This window comes from Monodon monoceros, unplaced genomic scaffold, assembly GCF_005190385.1.
Source record: "Monodon monoceros isolate NGI ecotype Baffin Bay Population unplaced genomic scaffold, NGI_Narwhal_1 Super_Scaffold_19, whole genome shotgun sequence".
In the NCBI taxonomy this organism is placed as follows: Eukaryota; Metazoa; Chordata; class Mammalia; order Artiodactyla; family Monodontidae; genus Monodon; species Monodon monoceros.
This window is the reverse complement of record NW_021703775.1, coordinates 81,741,930-81,766,353: the sequence shown is the minus strand read 5'-3', so window position 1 is coordinate 81,766,353 and position 24,424 is coordinate 81,741,930. Positions and strand designations below refer to the sequence as shown.

The following is a 24,424-nucleotide window of genomic DNA, read 5'->3' as shown; positions in this document are numbered from 1 at the left end:
TCATCACAGGCTCCGCTGTAGCGGGATGAGGGCATGTGGGCTGGAGGCCTGGCAAGGGGACCGAGCCCTGTGCTGTGGCACTAGGCGTGCATTTTAAACAAGGTCCCTGCTGAGAAGAGCCTGTTTGGGTGCCTCCTCGGTTTGGTGCCCTTGTTGACGCTCCCCTAGCAGGGGCCCTTACTGCCTCACAGGGTCAGGAACACCTGAGGAGCCAGGTGGTCTGTATTCAGAGGCCTGTGACTCCCAGAAACAAGCAGCAAACCGCTCCCCAGCTTCCTTTGTCTGTGGAAATTGAACATCACACTTGGAAAGAGTTCTACTTTTCCATCAAGGGAAAAAGAGTTTAGGTAGTCAGGAGTCTGGGAATCAGAAATCCAAGAGAAGAGCAATTTCAGTAATTTTATTGTAGACGTACTGCACCCAGCCTTCATCGGGTTCTTTTTCTACGACCCTGTGTATAATTGCCCGTGCAGGAAACTGAGCCAACATATGCTGAGCCAGTTGGAATGCCAGTTGGAATAAAACGATTTTCTTAATCTGGCTTTCGGAGACGAGGAACTGTGTAACCACAGTTACAAACACAGCCCTTTTCCACCGTGGGCTTTACGCGTATGATCACCTTACCTGGTGTGACAGGATCTGGTGAAAGCCGTGGAGGCCGGTAGATATTTTTTAAACGTCTGAAGGCAGAGTTGGTTGCTGTCTTGCTGAGAACGAGGACGCTGGTGGTGGCCTAGGTTCCTGCACCCGAGGCAGGAGGCCTGGCCCTGACCTCAGTCCCATAGTGGAGATGAGCCTCAGCCTTCGTCTTTCTTCCTCTGTCCCCACCAGCTCCCCCATGAGAGGCAGAGCTGGGCAGGAGCGCAGACAGCCTTTTCAGGGCCCTGGCCAGAGATCATGGCTCAGTGTGGTTCCAGAGAAACCCTGCCCTTGTCAGTATTTAGGAGTGAGGAGACAGAATAAAACCCCACCTGAAGGGTGGCACTGCAGTGTGGACTGTGTTCCACGGGGTGGGAGTGGGGTCCCTTCCTTTTCACCCACTCTGTATGAGAAGGGAGAGAGACCACAGAACTAGCAGATACCAAGTGTCTGGAGGGCCCTCTGGGGACCTCTGGCCTGGGGGATTGAACGTGGCTCCTGCCTGGGCAAATAAAGGTCGTTTCTCTTTTCCAGAATCCAGCCTTCACTGGCCTTCTTTACACTCACCACGTCCCTCATGGGGCCGTGCAGTTTGGATCCTGATGTAATATTTTTCCTGTATGGACGTGTGTGTGTGTGTGTTTGTGAGAGAGAGAGAGAGAGAGAGAGAGAGAGAGAGAGAGAGAGACTGGGTGTAAGTGCTGTAGACTAAGGAAGGCAAATTGATTTAGTCACCACTCCTGTTTAAAATGGAGAACGTTAGACTGCATGAAGGCCAGGTTCCCTTCCTGCTCTAACACCTGCGATTCTGTGATTTGCTTTCGAATTGTATTCTACTCTGTTTTGGGTCAGGTTTACTGCCTCAGTGCAGAAAATCTCATAAAACAAGACTGGGTCTCGCTTCATATTTGTTTACAGCTGTAAAGCCAGTTGGGATATTTGCTTCATTGGCGTGTCCACTAGACCCAGGGCCTCGGCTTAAGCCAAAGAGTGGTTCTCCCCCCGGCCACAGAAATGACAGCAGGTCTGGTGATCCTTTGCCGACAGCATAAACTTTGGGTCTCTTCATTTCTGTTGCTTGAGCTTCCTCTGAAGAGACGTGGAGGCTTAGTTTTCTTTCAATGTTGACGGGCTGCCGCAGTTTTTGGCAGAGAGTACGGTTATAAGTAGCTTTACCAGCATGCGGAGAGCTCAGCTTGTCACGCCACTCGCATGTTGTGTTAGTGCCTCGCCCTTGCGGGGACCCTTCTCTAGGGAGTCTCGCTCTCTGGATGCCGCTTCCAGCCCAGAGGAGTGGCAGGTGGAGGCTCCGTCCCGCTGCCTCTCCTGGGAAAGGAGTGGGTCCCTGTGGCAGCCGTCTCTGCTGCGGGGCACCCTGCGTGCTCTGGGGGGCCAGGTCCCGACACCTCAGTGCTGCTGTGATGTGAATTAACCTCCACCAAGAAAGACAGTGGAGACATGCCTGTTGGGTTTGGTTTGGTTTGGGTTTGGCTCCTTTCGTGGCTTACCTGTTCAGCCAGCATCTCCCTGAGTATGTTTGTTAACTTACCGTCAGGAAAAAAGGGACAGGTTAGGACATGAGATTCTTGTATTCTGTATTTTAGCAGAGGGACAGTGATAGCATCGGGGATGAATTCAGTAGAAAGCCCAAGTCGGTGTTCCCCGTTAGACAAGGCTGATTGTGTTTTCTGGCCCTGGAAAGAAGTTATCCTTGGGACAAAATGACTCTAATTAGATATCCTCTTTGCCAAATTCGTCGCTTTGCCACACCGCCAAAGGCTGGAGACTGTATTAAGCTGGAAGAAATGTCTGTTGTTTCTTACAAAATCTAAAAAAAATTTTTAAATGATCATCAGTCATGCAGAAGGAAGACTAGAAACTTCCTTTTAAAAGCCTGACAAGACTTCCCTGGTGGCACAGTGGTTGCGAGTCCGCCTGCCGATGCAGGGGACGCGGGTTCGTGCCCCGGTCCGGGAAGATCCCACATGCAGCAGAGCGGCTGGGCCCGTGAGCCATGGCCGCTGAGCCTGCGCGTCCGGAGCCTGTGCTCCGCAACGGGAGAGGCCACACCAGTGAGGCGCTCGCGTACCGCAAAAAAAAAAAAAAAAGAAGAAAAGAAAAAAAATTATTTAGCCTGTCGCGGACAGTATCTTTATCTATAAATGTGGAGTAGCTCCTGCCTCAGAGTGCAGCAGGGAAAATTAAATGAGTTAATTCATTAAAATTGCTTACGACAGGGCCTGCCTCAGGTAAGCACATAATCGGATAATAACAATAGCGGCAGCAGCAACTGAGTAAAGGTAGCTATTACTATTCGAAATCATCTTCTTGTCCATGGAAGATTTCTGTATTTACCAACGTGCATCACCCCCTTTACTGCTCCTGCTTCGAAGACTCAGTGGACACCAGCATTTGGAAGTAGTCCAGGAACATCACCTAAATGCACCTGTATAGTTGTGTGACCATATGAGGTAATGGAATAGGCACATACTTTTTATGGGCTGAACACCTTGGTAGAGTGCTTGGTTGCATTTGTGCTGTGGTCTCCTACTGTAGAAACGTATCGTTTGGTGTATTGGTTCCTGGACGAGCCAGTTAATTGTATTAATAAAGATCAAAAATAGGATTGATGGTACTTCTACTTGGAATTGTCAAGGCTCGCAAGATCAGGCAGAGCTTGGGGTCTTTGAATACTGGTTTCTGATGACCCAAGGGCATCTGTTAGGCATCGGCAGACTGCAGAACACGCAGTGATTTCCACGTAAGAGATGTCAGCACAGCCGTGAACGAGGAGAGTCTAGTCCAACCCTGTTTATCCAGCTTCTGCTTGTCCCGAATTGCTGTCATCAAACCCAGTTGTTCACACTGCAAGGATCAGCCCTGTTTTAATGGAGGCCACGCTGCCTCGCCCCTGACTCTGAGCTCAGTGGAGAGGGGTCTATAAATGCAGGTCTGCCCAGACGTAGACACATGTGAGTGTGTATCTCGATTAATCCCAAATCCAAGCTCTTACAATTTCTTGACATGGCTGGTGGCCACGGGAAGGGGTAGACAAGAACAATTGAACTCTTAAGACATTTTATTTGGTCTTTCTTTTAGCAGCTTGGTGAGTGGGTAAGATAAGCCTTTCATACTTGAGTATTTCTCCAAGATTTCTGAGAGGCGTTTTGCCATTCAGAATTCTTTTTTTTTTTTTTTTTTTGAAATTATCTTATCTTCTGCCCTTTGCTTTTTTGGACTAGTTATGATAGTTTCTGAAATGGTAATAAAATAGTCGTTTTTGACACATCTCTGACAAAAGCTTATTGTAATCTCTTGTTACCATTGTGTGTGGAGGGCAGAAGGTGGGGAACACGTATGTGAACAAGGTGGGTTTTGTTGAAATTTAAGTGACAGATGGCTGGCATTAAGGATTATGAATCTGTCATCTGTCATTTCATATATATATATATATATATATATATATATATATATATATATATGTATAATTTCTCTGTCATTTTTGTGCTGTGAGGTTACTTTCCCTGAAAGTGAGTGTTTATACTCAGGAAACCACTTTTAAGATCACCAGAAATTGATGTGGGTGCCCACGTGCCCAGCTGATCAGGACGGAATGTCTCTGAGCTTTAGACGGGGAGCATTTTGATCTCGGGGAACCCACTGCCCTTGACCTCAAAGCTGGGCTGGCATCACTTGTTATCCCTGTCTGGGTGGGTGTGTGCTCCCCCCCCGTGTCCCTTTCAGGGAGGGGCAGCTGCCCCCTGGGAGCCGAGGTCCAGGGACACCCTGTGATGTGCCTCTGTCATGCCTTCCACATGAAAACCTGCCTTCTGATAGCTATCTTTGCAAGCCAGTGAGAACCTGTTCTTGCTATATTTTAATGAGGAATGATATTGTGGTTTCCCAATCCTTTCCACCCATCTCTGTTTTTTTGTCTTTCAACAGGCTAACCGGCCTCCTGCAAAGCTTAATCTATTAACCTGCCAAGTGAAAACCAACCCTGAGGAGAAGAAGTGTTTTGACCTAATTTCACGTAAGTTTGTTTCTCAGACGCTGTGCTGCAGAGAAATTATTTTACTCTCATCTAGGACATCAACCCCATTTCAGACAGTGCATTAACTTAAAGAATTGGTTTTCAAAGAGAAAGCCCTTTATTTCAGGTGACTGCGTGTTTTTTATTTCCGCTGGTGATGGTCTGCTTGCCGGTCTCTCGGTTCAGGGCTTGAACCTGCGGACGGCCTTGCTCCACTCGCGGGATCTGTAAACTTGGGCACGTCCTCTCAGCTTCCCAAGCCTTGGGTTTCCTATTCGTAAACAAGGAGATTATACTAGATCAGCCCTCAAGCCTAAAAATCCCTTCACTTCACTATAAAAAAGGACAGTTCTGTCATCAGAGCTCCCCTAACTTGGGCACTGTTAGAACTCCTGCACACTGATGTGATGAGGCCCCCGGCAGAGCCCTTGAAACTCTCAGGTTGAAATCTACTTGTCTTCCCGCCCCAGAATTAGTGTTTCTGCTCCTGTGCTGCTCGTCTTTGTGGCAGACCCAGAAGAACCACCACAGAACCATCCATTGTGGCGAGTGGCCTCTCAGCATCGCCTAAGGAAGAGGGAAAGGGCGAGCGATGTCTTAAAGAAACGTGATGGCCTTTTTGGTCTTGGCAGTTTTCGGTGGCAGGGTTACAGTTTGGGGGAAGGAAAGGGCCAGCTCCCCTTTCAAAAGGCAGTCACTGGGGATTTGGGCACAAGAGCTACATTTATAGAGGAAAACTCCGGACCGTGCCTTTTGGGAAGATGAGTGCTGTCTTATTTGCCTCAGTATCCCGAGCATGAGGTGGCTGCTTTTTAACATGTGTACCGGGTTGTATTATTGAGGGTAGGAAGTTACTATGTAAGTTCATGCTCACAGCAAACTTAGAGGAAACGATCACCAGCTCCTCTGTGCTTGGGGAGGAGACGGAGGCCCGGGCTGGTGCCTATTCTCATGCGCCTGGTGCAGCGGCCCGGGCCGGTTTCCTGTTCTCATGCGCCCGGTCCCGAGCTGCGGCAGCATGTTGAGCAGTGTGGCGTGTGCTTTGGGTGCTGTTGGTTCTGATCTTCAGCTTCCAGACGGATTTGCAAAATAAAAATCGACTCTCTCCAGCTTCCAGGCCTGTGTGCCGTGCTCAGTTTCGTCAGGCCCGCCGGTGCATTTACCTTCCTCGCTCTCCGATCCTTCACTCCCTCAGGACGGTGTGGAATGTGGAGGATTGCCCATGCTTTAAAATGTGCCCCTGGATGGCAATAAAAAGTGACAGTTAAAGGGAGACAGCTTGGGGGTCGTATGTGACGTCAGCCAGTGTCTAGGGGACACTTGGAGGGCTGCGGCCTTTCCATCTTCTGAAGCACTAACTCATGAGAAGGGGCGCATTCCCCTCCAGTAGCTGATCGGCGGTTAGTCACGGAGTATGAGTTCTGCGCCTGGGGAGGTGGGCCCGCACACCCTCGCTTGCCCCGGTCGCTCTAGCACCCCTGTGGGGCCCCCGTCAGAGACCACGTGTGCAGAAGCGTTTCTTTCAGGCGTGTAGATGACTCCGAAGCCTTCCAGCATACACATTTGAACAGCTGGCCAGGCCCCGGGCATCTGGTTCTGTGCTCGCGCACTGGCCACCTGACATTCGCAAGATTCCATCAGTGTCTTTGCTCTGTTGCCTGACGTGATAAATACCTTCGGTCAAGAGCTTCCAGCCTCCGGTACCCGGAAGGGCTTACCGAATCTGGTCCTAGGCGCTGAGTCCACTGTCGTCTTTGAAAAATGCTCTCATCTCTTCTTGCCACTGTCTTCCAGTGGGTAGAATGAATCCCGGTCCTACACACTTGTCATCCTCAGCTAGTTTTCAAGAGGTGATGCTGCCCTGGGAGCGTGTGTAGTGGCAGTGCTTTGTTGCAGCGCTATGTGGGTTTGGGTCGTTACAGAGAAACGTCGAAACTGGTCAGACCCCCCACCCCACCCCCAGGAACCATCAGGGGAGACACTGCAGAGCTAGGAAACCGTGACCTGACGAGCGTCCTGAGAGGTAGGGGCCTGGCTTTGGGTCTGACTCTACCTGCTGACAGGGCTGCTGGGACACACACGTATCCCCGAGACACCTTTGTGCTCGTGAAACATCTGGGTGGCTGGAGAAATAAAAGTCAAGCTGTAGATGGGCAGTGAGGATGCTGTTTCAGGTGTGAGTCTACCAGGCCCTGAGGAGCTGCCCCTTCCTCCTGTCCCTCAACCTGCAAAGCCAGCTTGGAATCACCCAGAGAGCCCGGGAGGAACAGACTGGCTGCTGGCTTCAGCTGTTTCCCTGCAGGATCCTCCTTTACCGATCTTTCCCCCAGACAGGGACTCCCCGCCCAGATCAAGCCATCAGTGGGCCTGGCTTCTCAAGGAGGACGTCCCTGTGGCAAGGCCAGCCCTTCTGGAGCCTGTCCAGTCCTCTTGCCCTCAGATTGACCCCACTGTTTACGAATTCAAGTCATGCCAGGTGGGGTGGGAGGTGTAGGAGAAGGTGCACATGATCTAGGTCAGTCCCCTGAGTGGGATGGACCCACAGGGTGCCTCTCCAGGCCCACATGGAGGGTTCGTGGCCAGCTGGAGCCCAAGCCTGGGGCCGGGAAGCAGCCCTTCCCAGGATACCGTCGCAGCAGGGCTCTGGAAACCTCCTGTTTTCTCCTCCCTCTAGTTGAATCTGCTAGAAACTGTTCTTGGTGTAAAGGCATCGTGAAAGAGTGTCCATACAAGGGAATTCTTTTTTTTTTTTAATTTATTTTTTATACAGCAGGTTCTTATTAGTTATCTATTTTATACATATTAGTGTCTACATGTCAATCCCAGTCTCCCAGTTCATCCCACCACCACCAGCCCCCGCCACTCACCCCCCTTGGTGTCCATAGGTTTGTTCTCTACATCTGTGTCTGTTTCTGCCTTGCAAACTGGTTCATCTGTAACATTTTTCTAGATTCCACATATATGCGTTAATATACGATATTGTTTTTCTCTCTCTGACTTACTTCACTCTGTATGACAGTTTCTGCATCCATACACGTCTCTACACATGACCCAAATTCGTTCCTTTTTATGGCTGAGTAATATTCCATTGTATATATGTACCACATCTTCTTTATCCATTCGTCTGTCGACGGGCATGTAGGTTGCTTCTATGACCTGGCTATTGTAAACAGTGCTGCAGTGAACATCGGGGTGCATGTGTCTTTTTGAATTATGGTTTTCTCAGGGTATATGCCCAGTAGTGGGATTGCTGGGTCGTATCGTAATTCTATTTTTAGTTTTTTAAGGAACCCTCCATACTGTTCTCCCTAGTGGCTGTATCCGTTTACATTCCCACCAACAGTGCAAGAGGGTTCCATACAAGGGAATTTTTATTTGGAAATTTTCACTGAGAATTTCCCCTGCTTCTCCACCATTCATGTGTTAAAATGCAGAATTGGCCAGAGAAATGGGTTGCTCCCCCGTCTCCTTGACTTTCCTGTGGCATCTGTACCTGGTCTGACCATGAAGTGGCTTCAGGGAAAATTTGGAGGGTTTTAGGCCTGGTGTCAGACCCGGTCCTCTGGTGCAACCTGCCATGGTCATGGCTTCCCGAGGACTCTGAGTTCCACTTAGAGTGGATGTGGACCTGCCCCCTCCGGCCCTCCCGCAGGTAAGGCTCTGCACACCAGGTAGAGTGGGGGCAGGGAAAGCGGCCTCTCTTCCTAGCACCCGACCACTAGCATTTGGATCACAGGATTAAGTTTATTTTTCTGAACTTGACACGAGTCTCTTTCTTTTTTAAGTAATTATTTTATTTTTGGCTGTGTCGGGTCTTAGTTGTGGTATGCGGGATCTTTCGTTGTGGCATGTGGGCTTCTCTAGTTGTCGCGCAGGCTCCAGAGGGCGTGGGCTCCGTAGTTGCTGCGCGCTCGGGCTTAGTTGCTCTGTGGCATGTGGGATCTTAGTTCCTGGACCGGGGATGGAACCCGCGTCCCCTGCATTGGAAGGCGGATTCTTAACCACTGGACCACCAGGGAAGTCCCTTGGCACAGTTGTCTTAAACCCTGTTCCTTTCCTCAACAACAGGCTGGGGATAGAGGGTGCGGGGTGTCCCCTCCGTGTCAGGAAAATAGGAAGAGGATCAGAGCTGGGGTCAAAACCTGACCCCTCGGCCACTGGGTGCGCTTGTTCCTGCCTCTTAACCTCTCTGGGCCTTAGCCTCCTCCCAGTCAGCCCACCAAGAATTATCCTAAGAACTAAAGTGCTTTCAGGAGTGTAAAAGCCACAATGTTCACTCACTTTGAGGGGCACAGGTGTGTCACCGCTCTGCCATCTGCAGAAGTTGGATCTCCCCCCCCCCCTTTTTTTTTCTTTTTTGTTTTTTAATTTAATTTTCTTTCTTACTTTGTTTTTGGACTGATTGTAGGCAAAGAATTTCTGTATATCCCTTACCCAGCTCCCCTAATACTGACAGCATAGTACAGGGTACCAGTTACTGTTTAGCACATAATATCAGCCGTGTCTGCAACTGCCACAACCAGGAAGTTTACGTTGGTGTGATGCTGTTAACTAAGAATCTTATTCAGATTTTACCATTTTTTCCACTAGTGTCCTCCTTCTGTTCCAGGATTCTCTCCAGGGTTCCACATTGCTGCTGTTACTTCACCCTAGTCACACACAGTCTATATCAGTTCTGTATCTTTCCTTGTCTTTCATTACGTTGATACTTTGAAAATTATTGATCAGCTTTTTGGTCATATGTCCCTCAGTTTGGGTTTCTCTGATGCTTTCCCACAATTGGACTGAGGCTATACACTTTGGGCTAAGAAGGCCAGAAAGCTTGTAAGATACTCGCTTTAGATAAGGCTTTTACTATTCAAAGGGCCATAACAATTGGGGGCCAACTCTGTAGCAAGTTAAAAAAAACAAAACAAAACAAAAAAGCTTTTGAAAGGATAGTGATGGTTTTCATTGAAGAGTTTCAGTTTTTGGAAGTTGCTTCTCTTTCGACTTGAATGGAGGAAAGGAGCTGGCTCGATAATTTGCATCAGAAAGCCACAGTTCCCAGGCGAGGGCTTGTAAAGGGCAGGAGGGAGTGCTTGGTTGTATACAAATCATTGACTTCGTGGCAGAGTTTAGACTCTTCCTGAGGTTAATTACAAACCACTTTCTTTTGGAATTGTGTATGGATTACTGTCCGGGCTCACAACTGATGAAACCCCTCTTGCCGTGCAGATGACAGGACATACCACTTTCAAGCAGAGGACGAACAGGAATGTCAAATGTAAGTTGTTTGGGGGTGGGACCTTGGAAGGGCAGTTGTCCTTGGGATTTAACACAGCGTCACTGTTATTTTTCTAGATGGATGTCTGTGCTGCAAAACAGCAAAGAAGAAGCTCTGAACAATGCATTTAAGGGAGATGACAATACGGGAGAAAATAACATAGTCCAAGAACTGACAAAGGAGATCATCTCCGAGGTCCAGAGGATGACAGGCAATGACGTGTGTTGCGACTGCGGGGCGCCAGGTGACCCAGCCACCCCCTCCAGTTCTAGGACGTTTAAATCCTGTTCCGATTCACAGAAGCCAGTCACTGATTTTCCCTTTCATTTCAAACACCAAGTTCAGCGCAGCCCAGCCTGAGCTCACGCTGTCACACAGATGCTTACTGAACTGTGCACAGACTAAGTGGGGGAAAGGGTGGGAAGATGCCTGCCTCCGGGCCCTCAGAGCAGGCCTGCGGGGAGAGAGCCCCATAGAGCTGAAACGGTTTAAATGCTTTTTGAGAAATGAAAACAGAAGCACACAGCGAGGGTGGAACCAGGGTCATCCGGTCATTGTATTGGCTCCAAACTGCGGCTTTTTCCGGCACTCAATCCGTCCTCCCTTTGTACCGCTTTGTAGAACTTCTGCAGCGACTTTAAGCCGCTGTCTAGTCTGTGACCCTGGAAGAGCCACTTACTTTGTTAGGTGTCAGTTTCCCTTTTTGGAAGATGAAGGGACCAGTGGAGATTGTCTCTGAGCCCCGGCCAGCTGCCACATTCCGTGAAATGAGGTGTTTATTTCTGTGTTTTCATAAGGCCTACTGGGGTTTCATTTTCAATGGATATAAACTATCGTAGATTTTAACAACCAGTATTTTAAGCGTTTAATGAGCTGTCTTATTCCTGTAGCTCAGATGGGCCGGTGTTAGGGGAGCTGTGGGCTGCTTAGGGTGGCCGTGTGCCTTTTCGTTCCCCTGGTTCTGTGACAACTTCCATTTTAAAAAAGGCGCAACAGGGCTTCCCTGGTGGCGCAGTGGTTGAGAGTCCGCCTGCCGATGCAGGGGACGCGGGTTCGTGCCCCAGTCCGGGAAGATCCCACATGCCGCGGAGCGGCTGGGCCCGTGAGCCATGGCCGCTGAGCCTGCGCATCCGGAGCCTGTGCTCCACAATGGGAGAGGCCACAACAGTGAGAGGCCCGCATACCGCAAAAAAAAAAAAAAAAAAGGCGCAACAAAAATAGAGTGGACAGTTGAGAAGTGCCGTAGGTTCCTGTTACCCTGGAGGCTGTATCTGGGGGTAATTTGAGGAATTACCTCATGGGGTCTCGGACTGTTAAAAACATACCTTTGGCAGGAGATGCTGCAGGGAGTGAAGGGAGCGAACTGTGCTTTTTCCTAGATGAGGACAGTGTAGTACTTGGACTTCTAAAACACTTATAAGAATCAAAGCTATGACGTTTTTGTTTTAAAATGCTAAAAGACAGTCTGAGTGATATAAAGCAGTCTAAATGTACACTCATACCCACCAAAAGCATGACACAGTCGATTCGGTAGAATAGGTCTAGTGAAGTGAAAACACCAGTTTTTCACACCCGGGAGTATTTCCGAACTCAGATAAAATGTTTATAATTAGAACATTTTAAAAATAACTTTGCAATCAACTAGTGACCCAGGTTGCAGTACTTGCCTCCTATGAGTTTCTGAGGGCAACAAGCAATTCTAAAGAGAATTGTACTTCTGGGCTGTGATCATGTCCTCAAGAATGTTTCATTTTGAATTCCGTGTTTTCAGTAAATTCAGCGTTCATCCGTCACGCATTTCTTGAGTGCCTACTCTGGCGCTCGGCTAGGAGGCGTCGCTGAGCAAGTAAACATGCGGTGCGGGTGTGGGTTTGAGCCCAGATGAATGCAGGGCTGCGGTCTGGCTCTGCAGCCTCACGCAAGGAAGGCCCTTCAGCTCTCTGAGCAAGATGGTGAAGACACCTGCCCTGTGTGCCTCCAGGCGCTCTTGTATGTGTTAAATCAGAAATTGAGGGAAAGCGTCTGTAATTTCTGAAGCTCTCACACCTTGAGCTATTATTGCTACTATAATTGCTTCAACCCTATGCTGAGCAGAGCATGGCCTCAGCACATAGTGGGTGTTCTCTGCTGGTTATCAGCATGTTTGACATACAGACATGTGTTAAGACAGTCCCCCGTGTGGTGCCAGACTTTGTCCCCTTTGCTGGTACCATCAGGTTGGTGATGGGGGTGGTCTGTATCCAGGGACCCTCGGCCACTAGAGGGCGCTGTGTCCTATTCTTGTACAGACAGCCCTGCCCCTTGGGAGTGCTTAACAAATGAATGGAAGGACGGGGAGGTGGAGCCCTAGGAAGAGGAGGGAGAACAGATACGTGCGCATGTGTGTATTGTGCGTAAATTGGTGGTGATTGATGATGAACGAGGGTTCCAGCTACATGTAGGATCCAAAAAAAAAATGCTAAGGATGCAACAAAACTCCATGTTCAGTAACTGCAAGAAAAAAGTTCTGACTCCTGCCCTCTCCTCACAAGCTCCGATTTTCCCTATTCTCTTTGGCAGATCCTACGTGGCTCTCCACCAACCTGGGCATTCTGACCTGCATTGAGTGTTCTGGGATCCACCGGGAGCTGGGGGTTCACTACTCCAGGATGCAGTCCCTGACGCTAGATGTGTTAGGAACATCTGAGCTGCTGGTGCGTTTCGAATCCTCGACTTTGGAGTGAAAACAAATGATCTGAAAGCGAGGTTTTCATTTTGGCACTTGAATCCATTTCCGTTTCTTAAAATTCCGCTGGGCTGGTAGCTGTCGATGTTGCCAAGTGGATTTGGGCAGTTAGAAACTCATTGGTAATTCCTCCTCCTCGGCTACTAGTATGATAGTTGAGGGTTGCAAAGCTTTATTCTTTTTTTTTTTGGCTGAGCTGGGTCTTAGTTGTGGCATGTGGGATCTTTAGTTGCAGCATGCGGACTTCTTAGTTATGGCATGCGGACTCTTAGTTGCGGCAGGCATGCGGGATCTAGTTCCCTGACTAGGGATCGGACCCGGGCCCCCTGCATTGGGAGCACGGAGTTTCACCCACTGGCCCACCAGGGAAGTCCCACAAAGGTTTATCCTTAAATGAATAAAATGAATTGAACTTATAAAGGAGGAGCGTTGAGACTGGTGTGAGATTCTGCAATAGGATGGTGGCAGAGTCCAGTTCACCCCAGTCATTAAGCAGGTGCAGAACCCAGAGCCCAGAGACAGTAAAGGACTCATTCTTCCTGAGTCGTCTGCCGAGTCTGCGGTGCGGTCACTACCTGGCTCAAGCTTCCGGTGGACTTGTCCTCTGTCTCTTATTGCTGCCTTTTGGGAGAGGTACTGGTATTTGCTTCTACTGCCTTTGTTTCTAAAGAAAAAAGCGTTTCATTGTTGGTTGGGTGATAACACATAAGCCATGCAATGTATTAGGGGTTTGAAGCATTTCCTGTAAAGTGACTTTCAGAGCGTTGAGACCGGCCCCACTGAGGAACAAGCATATCACACATGGGCGGTGCTTCGGGGCGCCTAAAACATGAGCTCTTCGGACTGTTTTCAAAGTCTATGACTGCCGATTAGAAGGTAGTATTTGAAATTGTTCCTTGAGGTGGCTGAGCATTGGACAGTGACTATTAAGCAGATATCGATTGCCATGGATTTTAATGTCAAGAGCAGTAGCCTCGGCAGAAAATCAGTTACCGTGGTCAGTAGATCTCTCAGGGCCGTAAGTCGTACCGATGACTATCCTGGATCCAACGTGTCTGAACTTGTAATGCATTTAGAACTGTCTTGTCGAATCCTTCCTGTCCTTCCAAGGAGTTCGTTTACGGTCTTGAGAGACAAAGCTGGGAGAAACTGGAGTGGATTCTGGTAGCCCAGTTTTAGTAGCATCACTGACGACTTCAGGTTTACAGCTAAGCTAGCCTTGGCGGGACCCAAGCAGTGTATTCTTGGTTACACACTACAGTTATTTTTAATGTCATAACGCATACAGCCTCCATCATAGAGCTGTGTGTGTGCAGGCGGTATCCTGGGTAATGGGCGATGGCATAGATTTGAAATTCTCACGGTATATATTCAGAGACACATAAATTACTTCTCAGTGAGCACTGGTAAACTACTGCAGTGGCTGTACTGCCCTGGTGGTTTTTTTAAAAACAATTGGAAGTGTTAAGTGGTTTATGCTGAAGTAATACTTGTTGATTCTGTGCGAGGCGCTTCTCAGGCACTTTGCACAGCGCTTTGTCTTAGGTCATTTTGCTCTTCACTCCAGCCCTGTGGCCCTGGTGTGTTATCCCCATTTTACAGAAGAGGAACTGAGGCTTAGAATGTTTTAACAAGCCCAGGGTTATGTAGTTATCAAAGCACCAGATCTGGGGTGGAGGCCTCTTTAATCTGATTCCAGAGCTCATACTCTCAGCCCTTGGGGACTCTCCCTGTGGAGAGCATTTAAACATCACTACCATCCCTCCTCATTCCCCATCCTCATGCCTGACAAATGTCTAACCGCCAGCTCTCTGGGAGGGAAAAAAGCCCGGCTTTGTAGTCCCAGTCACGTGATGTAAATGCTCCCACCGTGGCCATTTGCAGGCCGCAGTGTGGATAACTGAATGTGCGGTGGGAAAGACCGCACACATTATGTAGTAAGCTTGCCGCGCAAATACAGCCTCAAAAACAGCATAGTAAAATAGTTAGGAAGTGATGAGTTTTGAGTATTACTTTGTTTTTAGTATAGTCTTTTTGTTTGTCTTTTCTGAGCCTGCACCACGCAGCTTATGGGATCTCAGTTCCCCGATCAGGGATTGACCCCTGGACCCCGGCAGTGGCAGCGGGGAGTCCTAACCACTGGACCGCCAGGGACTTCCCTAGTATAGTTTCTTTGATCATGAGTTTATATCATGTAATTTTTAATAACGGCTGTCTAACAGCTGGCTTGTGCAAGCTGGTAGGAGCCTGATCCTGACACACCTGTTATACCTGCTTACACGTGTCTCAGAAACTTAACTGACGATCTGCCTGAGACTGCTGCCTACTGCAGAGAGAAACGCCAGAGACGGTTGGAAGGAGAATGTCTCCATTTCGATGAAAAGATGAGCTGGCTTCTGATCCCAGGCTCAGAGCTTTGTGTCTTCTCCTGGAGCCTCCGTCTGTATCTGTCTGTATATTCTCCTAGGCGTTCAAAGTTTGACCAACTCTCAGCCATTATGGAGAAATCAGGAAGAGGCTGCTTAACTAAGATCTGCTTGTTTCTGATGTCTGATCTCTGCCATAGCTTTAAACTCTCCCTTATCTAAGCCTCTTTTCCTGAGTGGTTATCAGAAAAACAAAGGGCAGAGGCCTGAATCACGTGGGATTTAGTCCCACCCTCTCTTTGCCCCTGAACTCGCCTGTCTGGCCACTCACAGGAGGCAGACGTCTCCCCCTCTCACCCCAACCCTGGTACTGCGGGCATGACACCACCTCCAGACCCTTATTCCTCAGCCGTTTGTTAAGCAATAGGTGGAGGGTGTGTGTCAGGTGTCGTTAGTACCATTTGTAAAGCATGAGAATGTCGAGCCTTTTTAGGACACCTGGTTCTTTTATTTTGCTTAGATGCCTGAACAAAAGATCTCCTGAAGGCTTGACACACACACTGTGTGTGTGTGTGTGTGTGTGTGTGTGTGTGTGTGTGTGTGTGTTCAGAATTACATCCAGCACGTAGTGAGAACTATGAAGTATTAGCTATTATTATTATCGTTGTTACCTTCTCCTCCAAGATGATTTGAACAAAATCCTTCCAGAAAAATCATCTGTGTGTCCTAATGTGTGAATCCGCAGGGAGACCCCACCCGGGTTGAGTGCTCTGTTTGTGAACCTTTCAGGTTCACAGAGCAGTGGTGTCAGGGTCTTGGGCTGGTGTGTTCATCGGAATACGTTTTCTTGGGCAGCACATGTTAATTAGACCCCTTGTACCCTATTACAGAGATAAGAGGGGGAACTGGAAGATAACTTGCCGTCGTGTCCGAGGCTGCAGCCCGGATAGGGCTGCTTTCCAGAGCAGAGTCACAGAGCCACACACGTGGATGTGCTGTGACAGGAGAGGGGTTTTTGCACGGCCTGATGGAGACAGCAGATACACGAGCAGGGATTTTCATTTCCTGGCTGGCACTGTGTTCTAAGTAGACAGATGCTCACCCACCCTGTAAAGTGCAGCTCCTGTCCCCCCATACGGCCTCACCGTGGTCCTCATGACAGAAGTCTTTTGCTTAATTCCATAAAGTATTTTCTGGCCTGGGGTTTGTAAACAGTTTCCCCTGATGGTATGTTGTGGCGGTTTCACCGTTTCCTTCTTAATTTGTTTTTGTTTCAAAGCATGCTTGATTCCCATGTCAACCGAGTGGGTTTCAGCAGCATCCGTGAAGGTGGCTGGTCAGCAGTCATCTTTCCTTCCCTTTGCCTCCTGCTTCTAGAATCACTTTTTTACTCGGTGGAAAGAAACTGGGGTAATTGAAGTATTAATTTGATTAGAGTTCAGGGAAGCTGTGCCATTTTAACTACTCTAGCATGCACCAGCCTAAGATCCTTAGATTTTAAAGCCAATCTGCTTTCAGAAAACCTCCTGATAAGCATAAATTTTAAAAAGATAAAGTTCCCCCTTAACATAGAAGATTACGATTTCAGTTCCGATTTTCAGGTGCTGCATAAAGCAGTATTGTCGGTACGAGGGTCCTAGTATCATATGATCGGTCTCACATCGTAAGTGAAATTAGTAAAGGAAATTTCAGTATTATGGAATTGAATTTGAGTCAGTAACTTAAAAACCTTCTTCCGTCAAAGAATAGGGTCAGAAACCCCCAGGAGCACGTATTACTGACTCGGGCCTATTTTATGACTTTCTCCTGCCTCCTCATGAAGTTGTTAACCAGCTGTTAAATATAAAGCAGACCAGCCGACAGCTGGATCCGAGAGAGGGAGTGGGGAGGAAAGCCCTCAGAAACCAAGAGCTTCCTCACAGATTGCACTGCGGTTTCACCGGGGACCGAAATGAAGCCACTCGGGCTGCAAAGGGCAGCAGGCAGTGTAGAACCAGGTACCGTTTATTGAGTGACTGTTATGCTTCAGGCATTGTCCCAGGTCCTTTGTCTTATCTAACCTAAACAAGAACCCCATTTTAAAAGGGAGGCCGGAGGCTGTGTTCTATTCTTTGTTCTTAAATCACAACTCTGAACTTTTTTTAACGACAAACCCTACCAGAAAAAATTGAGCCCCCAAACATATACATGTGTGTGTTGTATAGTTTATACTTGTACTGCTTACTAAGGAGCATATTATATACTTTGTCAAATAGACCAAAAGCAGAATTTCTAGAGGCGCAGGTGAGGCACGACACACAGCTTTTTGCGCACCACAGGGTATTTTTTCGTGCTCCGGTCTTTGGAGGCAGCAGTCTAGGGCTCACTGCTGTCTCTTAGCTCGCCTACCAGGGTCAGGTTCCTTTACTGCCCCGGGCCTTTTTATCCACCTGTATACTAAAGATGTGCCATGTGCTCCAAGCCTTCCAGCCTCCTGGGACCTGAGGGGGCCCAATAGCTAATGCCCCATTTCCCTACATGCGTTTCGAACAGCTTGAGAGAGCAAAGGTCTGATTTATGGTTGAAAACAGCGGAATCGGCGATCTGGTTCACACGTGTGGTGGCAGCCGAGCCCCAGGCACGGGCAGAGCGGCACACCCACCAGATGCTGCCTCCTGTGGGTGCCCGTTCTTCTGAGCCCCTCGGGCAGGGAAGTCGTCTCTCTCACTGTCCGCTTCTTTCCTCCGGGTGTGTAAAAACAGAGGAAGACAGAATGTCACAGGAACTGGTGACCCTCCACGTGGAAACATGACAACAGGGTGCAGGAGGTTCCCCACCCTCACCCCAAACTCTGGAAACAGTTTCTAGAGAAAACCTATGGCCTCTTTCTGGCTCAGTGGGCCCCTCAAGGGTTGGTGCTGCAGGTTTCCAGGCATGTGTGACTCCAGGTCCCCGTGCACAGGGCGCCTTGTGCAGTGAGGGAGACGCACACAGGCTTTCGTGCAAATTCGGGCTGTGGGAGAGCGGGTGTCTAGACCAGGTCCCTGCTCTGCTGCCGGCCCCTGGCCGTCTCCGTAGCACTCAGTCTAGCCCGTATCACGGTGCCCTTCTTTTCCGTTTTCATTAACCTCTGTCTCGTTAGACCGAGCCCCTTGGAGCAGGCCCGTGTGCCAGACCCGGAGCCCAGCCTGCCCGAGGGCTCCGCGTGTGTCCTGGGGCTCGCTTCCCTGAGGACGCGGCACCTGAACACCCCAGGGTCCCCCATCAGCCTCGGTGCGGCCCCATGTGCCGGGGATGGGGCTCCGGGAGTGGAGGGCGTGTGTGTCCGGGCCGTTTAACCAGCCCTCCTGCTGCCTAGGCTCCTGCCCGTGCGGCCTGCTGGACCGCACATTTTCTTGACCTGACCCTGCAGCCTCCATCTGCAAGTGCTTTGCTTTTGTTGATGGTTCCAGAAGGTTCTCTGCAGGCTGAACCATTCGCTGGAGCCTGGTGAAGCTGTGAGGCGGCATATTTCTCCACGTTGGACGAGTGTGACGCACGGCCGTGGTGGCTCCCTGGACCAGCTGTCCCCTAGTAAGCCAGCCAAGCCCAAGCAGAAGGGGAGCAGCTTTCGGATTCCGGGGGATCCTCCTCCTTGCAGACCGGGAGGCTCCCAGGGGCAGGTGCTGTGGCTTGTCCTGTCACTGCCCTGCAGATAACTAGGTTTGGGTGCGGGATGGCGTCCACGTTGCACTGAACGGTGGGGCCTTAAGCGTGGGCCTGGCTCTAAACCGGGGCCCCGACGCCGAGGTTCAGCCTGGATCTGGCACCAGGCGCCCCCGAAATCGTCGGGGCGTCAGCTCCATGGTACGCCGGGCCCCCTGCTCTGCACCACCCTGACGGGCAGCCCTGTCTCCAGGAAAGTGCAGTGAGGCAGCCTGGGGCTTTGCCACCTGACGTTGCCTTGAGGCCCCGGGGCCAGGGCTGAGGACCGAGGACCCAAGGCAGGGCTGCTGAGAGCGTGGGGCTCAGGGCATCCAGAAGCTCTGTTCACTTGTCAAGGACAGGGAAGAGTTAGGAAGGCTCCCCACCCGATTATCAGGCTGACTGCGTGTTTCCCTTGTCCTTCGGCCTCCCTCGAGATCCCCTCTTACCTGCCACCAGGAAGTTCGGCCCTGTCTGACCCACATCCCTTTGGCTGTTGCTCCAGCCGGTCCCCCTGTAGCGAGAAGAGGCCACTGGGGCTCAGCCTTTCCTCGCAGAGAGTCCCACTCAGCCTGTGTCCACGTGACTCACCGAGGGCAGAAGCACCAGAAGTGTCGCTGCTCCCACGGCATCGTTTTCAACGTGGAAGTGAAAATGTCTGTTCTCTCCAAAGCACTGGGCCCGGTGCTTCCATTCGGTTTCTTTGTTTCGTTAGATATTGAAGGGTCCGATCTCGGTCAGGTGCTGAGCTGGGTGCTGGGGGTGGGATGAAATCCGCGCTCTTAAGGATCCTGGTCACTCCAGATCTGCGCATCCGTTCAGGAGCGTGCCAGGGCGGCCTGGCGTTTATCTTGTACCTGCCGCGTCCAGCACAGTGCCTGTATCAGTGAGCACTGGTGAAAACCTGCTCATTTCTGATGAGTCAGGGGGTTGATCGGCAAGTAAGGACCTTACATTGGAACAGATACACTTTTAACGCTCTAGTTTATTGAATGCTTTTACAGAAATTATCTCATTTTATCATTATTACAACCTGGCAAGGTAGGTAGGTAGGTATCTGCATTTTATTATTAAAAAATTGAAGCTCGGGGCTTCCCTGGTGGCACAGTGGTTGAGAGTCCGCCTGCTAATGCGGGGGACACGGGTTTGAGCCCTGGTCTGGGAGGATCCCACATGCCGCAGAGCAGCTGGGCCCGTGAGCCACAACTACTGAGCCTGCGCGTCTGGAGCCTGTGCTCCGCAACGAGAGGCCGCGACAGCGAGAGGCCCGCCCAACCGCGATGAAGAGTGGCCCCCAGCTCACCACGACTGGAGAAAGCCCTCGCGCAGAAACGAAGACCCAACACAGCCAAAAATAAATAAATTAATTAAAAAAAAAATTGAAGCTCGGGTAAACTGCCTTGCCTGTGGTCACAAAGCCAGGAAATAGGACCACAATTTGAACCCGAATCTTGGCTTCCTGGCCCAGCGCCCTCTCTGCTGCCTGAGCCACCCCCTCGCTGGTGCAGGTAAAGGCTGTTAGATCTGTTTCAGTCGGAGCGAGCACAGGTTCTTTTTGGGGGGTGGGGAGAAGGGGAAGAAACTCGAGCTGGGCTGAGTTACTGCCTCTCCCTGTCCGCGGAGGCATTCTGTCTAGAGCACATCTTCTGAGAACACTGCTCTGTGAGAGCCATGCTGTTTCTTATCTCTAGTTTTATGGGTACCTTTGGGGTTTGGGTTTTGTCCAGCTTCATTAAAGGCAAACCACTTTATTGCTCTGTTTCTTAGTGACCGTTAAATAAATCAGCTGTGTGAGTCGTGTGTAGCAGTGGAAGGTATTAATAATTGAGAACCCTGAAATAGGCTTTTGTTTTTGCAGCTTGCCAAGAATATTGGGAATGCAGGCTTCAATGAGATTATGGAGTGTTGCCTTCCAGCTGAGGACTTGATCAAACCCAACCCGAGCAGTGACATGTAAGTATGGGGCTGGCTGTTCTCGCTTTCTGAGCAAAGGTTGGCCTTGTCCCCGGGCCCCACCCCCCACCCCCTGCCCCGAGGCAGGGGAATAAACAAGCTTGGGTGCATCGATTGTTGCTTCTTTAGGGAAGAAATCAGCCTATGTTGTTTATAAAGTCACTTTAACCTTTTTGGATGTCCAAGTAGAAATTCGGTTTGGCAGCTTTTCTTAGGAGCCAGAGGAAAGCGGATTTGCCAGTGGGCGGGGGCGGAGGGAGTCCTGAGTGGCGCCCTCTGCTGGTGGTGTGTGGGCACCACCTTGCTTCTGCCTCAGGGCAGGGGAGTCGCTCTCCCACCTGCCTTCTCTCAGTGTGAATTCTGAGCCGCGCGGAGGGTCCGTTGTCCTAGATACATGATTATGTCCCGTTCTCTTTCCCAGTGCAAATGTCGAGCGTGTTGTTTCCTTCAAAAAGCTTTTCTTTGTTTCTGTTTTACTTTGGACACAAAACCTGATCAAGAAGCTTTCGTGCCTCATGAGGCGTCCAGCCGGCCCGCTGTGGGCAGGGGAGGCCAAGGGAGAAACAGGTGGTGAGGGAGAGGAGGAAGTTCATCCACCGAGACAGCCCTTCCCTGGGAGCAGCCTGAGATAGAAGTGCTGGCAGGGCTCCCCCTGGGGCTCGGCACGGACAGGGAAGACCAGTGGCTGGGAGAGCGTTGCAGAGAGGTGTGGTTCCCGGCCCTTGGCAGGAACAGCTTGTGGGCGGCCGGTCTTTGGAAGCTGAGCTCATGGGATCTGTGTTCTTCTGCGCTTGGGTGAGGTGACTTAATACGGTGAAGGAGCTTAGACAAACTAAAGGGAGGAGCAGGTACTGTGTGCGTTCCACACCCTCGCAGGTGTCGGCGTCTGAGGTGAGCGCGCGTGCGTTGGTGCTGGGTGACAGTCAGTTCACGTCCAGGCCCTGGAGCAAGTGTCAGTGGGGAAGCGTTTCCTTGAGATTGGACGAGGTGCGACGTTAGATTCCAGGCACAGGGCCTATAAAGTGATGGTCCTTTCTTGATGAAGATCCGAGTTCCAAGTCTGTATCCTTACCCAGACCTGGAGAGGCAGCGCGGGACACAGAAAGCTGCATCCTTCCCGATCGTGGGACCTGGGCAGGTTCGTCAACCTCTCTGAGCCCTTTTCCCCTAAGAGAAACAGAGGTGCAGCCATCCCCACCTCGCAGAGTCGCTGGGACGCGCGAAGGGGTGAAGCGGTCACACGTCTTGTACCGGCTTGGTGTCGGCAGCCCTGCTTGCTCACCATGGGCGTGGGCAGTGGGGCAGCACACATGCCGGGAGCTGATTCCACACGCCGTGAAAAGTTAGTGTCCTCTCGAGGCAGGTGTCAGTTGGAGAGTTACCCCAAGGAGAGCTGACTCTTCCTGGGATACGAGAAGATCTGTTTAGGACAGGAAACATCGTGGCCCACTGCGGCACTTTACTTACTGTCTAAGGGACACCTGCTCTCGTGGTGAAGGGACTGGTCTCCCGAAATGCTGTAATACTGATCAACTTTGAACAAAGTATATGGTAACTCATTTCTTCCAAGTACCAGGGGCACTTTATAAAAGCAGATCATTTGTTTACTGTGGGGCAAGATGATTCTAAAACAATGGATACCATCTGCTTGGGACTCTTGGATATAAACGTTGCATCTGCATTGGGGCCCCTCCCCGCCCCCCAGCCTTGGCACAAATGAAAAGGACGTTTACTCCTCCCCCTCTTGTTTTTCCAAAATGAGAGCAGATGACCAATGTGATGGCAAAATGCTACCCACGTTGATACCTCCTCAGCTGAAATCAGTCACTGGGCTCCTGTTCTCCTGTAGCACTTAGTTCTGTTTTAAAGCAGCTCATCCCACTTTACACTGTACCGAGGTATTTACACATATTTTTCTAATAAGTTGCGTCTTACTCGTTTTTGTATCTCCCACCACAATATGTTGCTTGTGGTGGGAAATACATATATAATGAATCAACGGGTCAGAGGTGAAGTCCTAGCTCTGTGGCTACTTAAATAAGCTAATATTTTACTTCCAGATTAAATCTGGCTTATCTCAGAGCAGCACACCTTCTGCAGATAAATTTGTCGAAAGGGAAGCCAAAGACCATCTCGTGGCCTGTGAATCCTCGGGTGGATTTGGGGGGTGTTGAGAGATACACGTAGGCGGGAAGGGGGAGCAGCCAGGTTTGCGTCTGCTCCCAGAGGCCACAGGACTGTTTCTCTCCTGTGCACGTCCTGTCCTTCGGGAGTATAAGAAGCCCCTCTCTCTGAACACGAATGCCAAATGCATTCTTACATTAAGTTCATTGCCTTTTCTCCAAAAGCCTTAGCCTTTCCCAAAGAAAGAGGGGGTGGGGGAATCGCTCCGGCAGAGTGAACTCCCTCCACGAAACCATGGGGCGTGGTGTTGCCCAGAACAGACCTGTACCTGAGCTTGTGGAGGGACAACCTTCAGGGGACGGGACCCAGAGCCCTGGACAAGTGGATAATACATTTAAAAAGTAAAGGTCCAGTTCATCTCTAGCCCCTTCCTGACTGTCCCACAGTGATTACTGGAGCCACCTAAACCTTGACACATGTCCAGCCCCACTGCCCATCAGAAGGGACCCATAGAGTTTCATCAGACAGGTTGTCAGTTGTCAACCACAGACGGGAAGCAGGCAGCAGCCTGAGCGGCACGCTGGCTGGGAGCCCCTGGAAGGAGAGCTCAGTCCAGCAAAGCAGGGCAGCCCCCAGAGCTGTCCGGCTGCTGGAGGGGACAGGCTCACATTCACAGCACTGTTGTGAGGGTCAGATGGACAGCACATCTCAATGTGACCTGTAAGCCCGCAGCAGCTGTCCACGTGTGGGGTGATGTGTGAAGTCCACCAGCACGGTTCACACGAGGCTGCGTTTAGAAACACCCAGGCAGTGGATTTATCGGGTGAGGCAGTCGGAGTGGTGTTAGCCACCCTGGGAGCCTGGAGTTGACCTGCCCACTCCCGAAGCCTGGTGAGTTGACGTGGGGGGGCTGGGCCCCTGACGGTAGTAGAAGCAGGTGTGGTGGGTGCAGCCCTGGTGGCAGGGTGGGAGTGAGCGGTGCCCCAGCAGAGAAGAGCTGGTGGGCCCCACCCACCTGGGCCACGACCAGCCCCTCTTCGTTCCATGCTGCCACAGTAATTACATCCGAAACCCTGGGCTAAAGCCCTCAGTGTGGCATCTCATCTAATCCTGCAAGGCCCTGCAAGCAGCTGTGCTCACAATACAGAGGTTGAGTAGCCAGCCCAAGGTCACCGGGGGTGGGGGGGGGGGCGTGGAGCCGGGCTGGGATCCGGCCGTGTGACCGAGAGCCAGGCCCGAGTGGCTGTGCGCTCTCAGAGCTGACCACCAGCCTGCGGGGCTGGGGGGGGCGGAGCCCGGGCCCCTTCTTCTAGTTCAGCCTCCCCTGCCCGACCTTGTGAAATTTCAGTGTACCTCACACTTTCCAGAAAGGGGGCAGAAGAAGCAGGGGGCTCAGTCCTCTCGTGTCATTCTTCCTATATCCCTGGTAGCTCTCTTGGCTAAAGTCAGGTTTCTGTATCTGGAATTTGGTTTTCCCTGACATTCTTTTTTTTTTTTAAGAGCTTTGTTGAAATGTAACTCACATACCATACAATTCACCCATTTAATGTACAATTTACCGGCTTTCAGTATATTCACAGCTGTGCATCCATCACCACAAGCAATTTTCGAACATTTTTATCACCCCAGAACGAACCCCCATACCTGTTAGCCAT

The 24,424-nt window shown here is 50.5% G+C and overlaps 1 protein-coding gene across 6 annotated transcripts in view; it reads left to right on the top strand.

The window, feature by feature from the left end:
* Positions 1–24,424, top strand: part of ASAP2 (ArfGAP with SH3 domain, ankyrin repeat and PH domain 2) — a 156,522-nt gene that overhangs the window by 111,903 nt on the left and 20,195 nt on the right. For all 6 annotated transcript variants that reach the window (XR_003795003.1, XM_029232706.1, XM_029232703.1 and 3 more), the window contains exons 12-16: positions 4,585–4,672; positions 9,890–9,938; positions 10,016–10,182; positions 12,498–12,631; positions 20,551–20,645. Coding sequence is in view for 5 of the 6 variants with exons in the window: in XM_029232706.1 (XP_029088539.1) it covers positions 4,585–4,672; positions 9,890–9,938; positions 10,016–10,182; positions 12,498–12,631; positions 20,551–20,645 (533 nt within the window). In the remaining variant the exon portion in view is untranslated. The remainder of the gene's footprint in view (positions 1–4,584; positions 4,673–9,889; positions 9,939–10,015; positions 10,183–12,497; positions 12,632–20,550; positions 20,646–24,424) is intronic.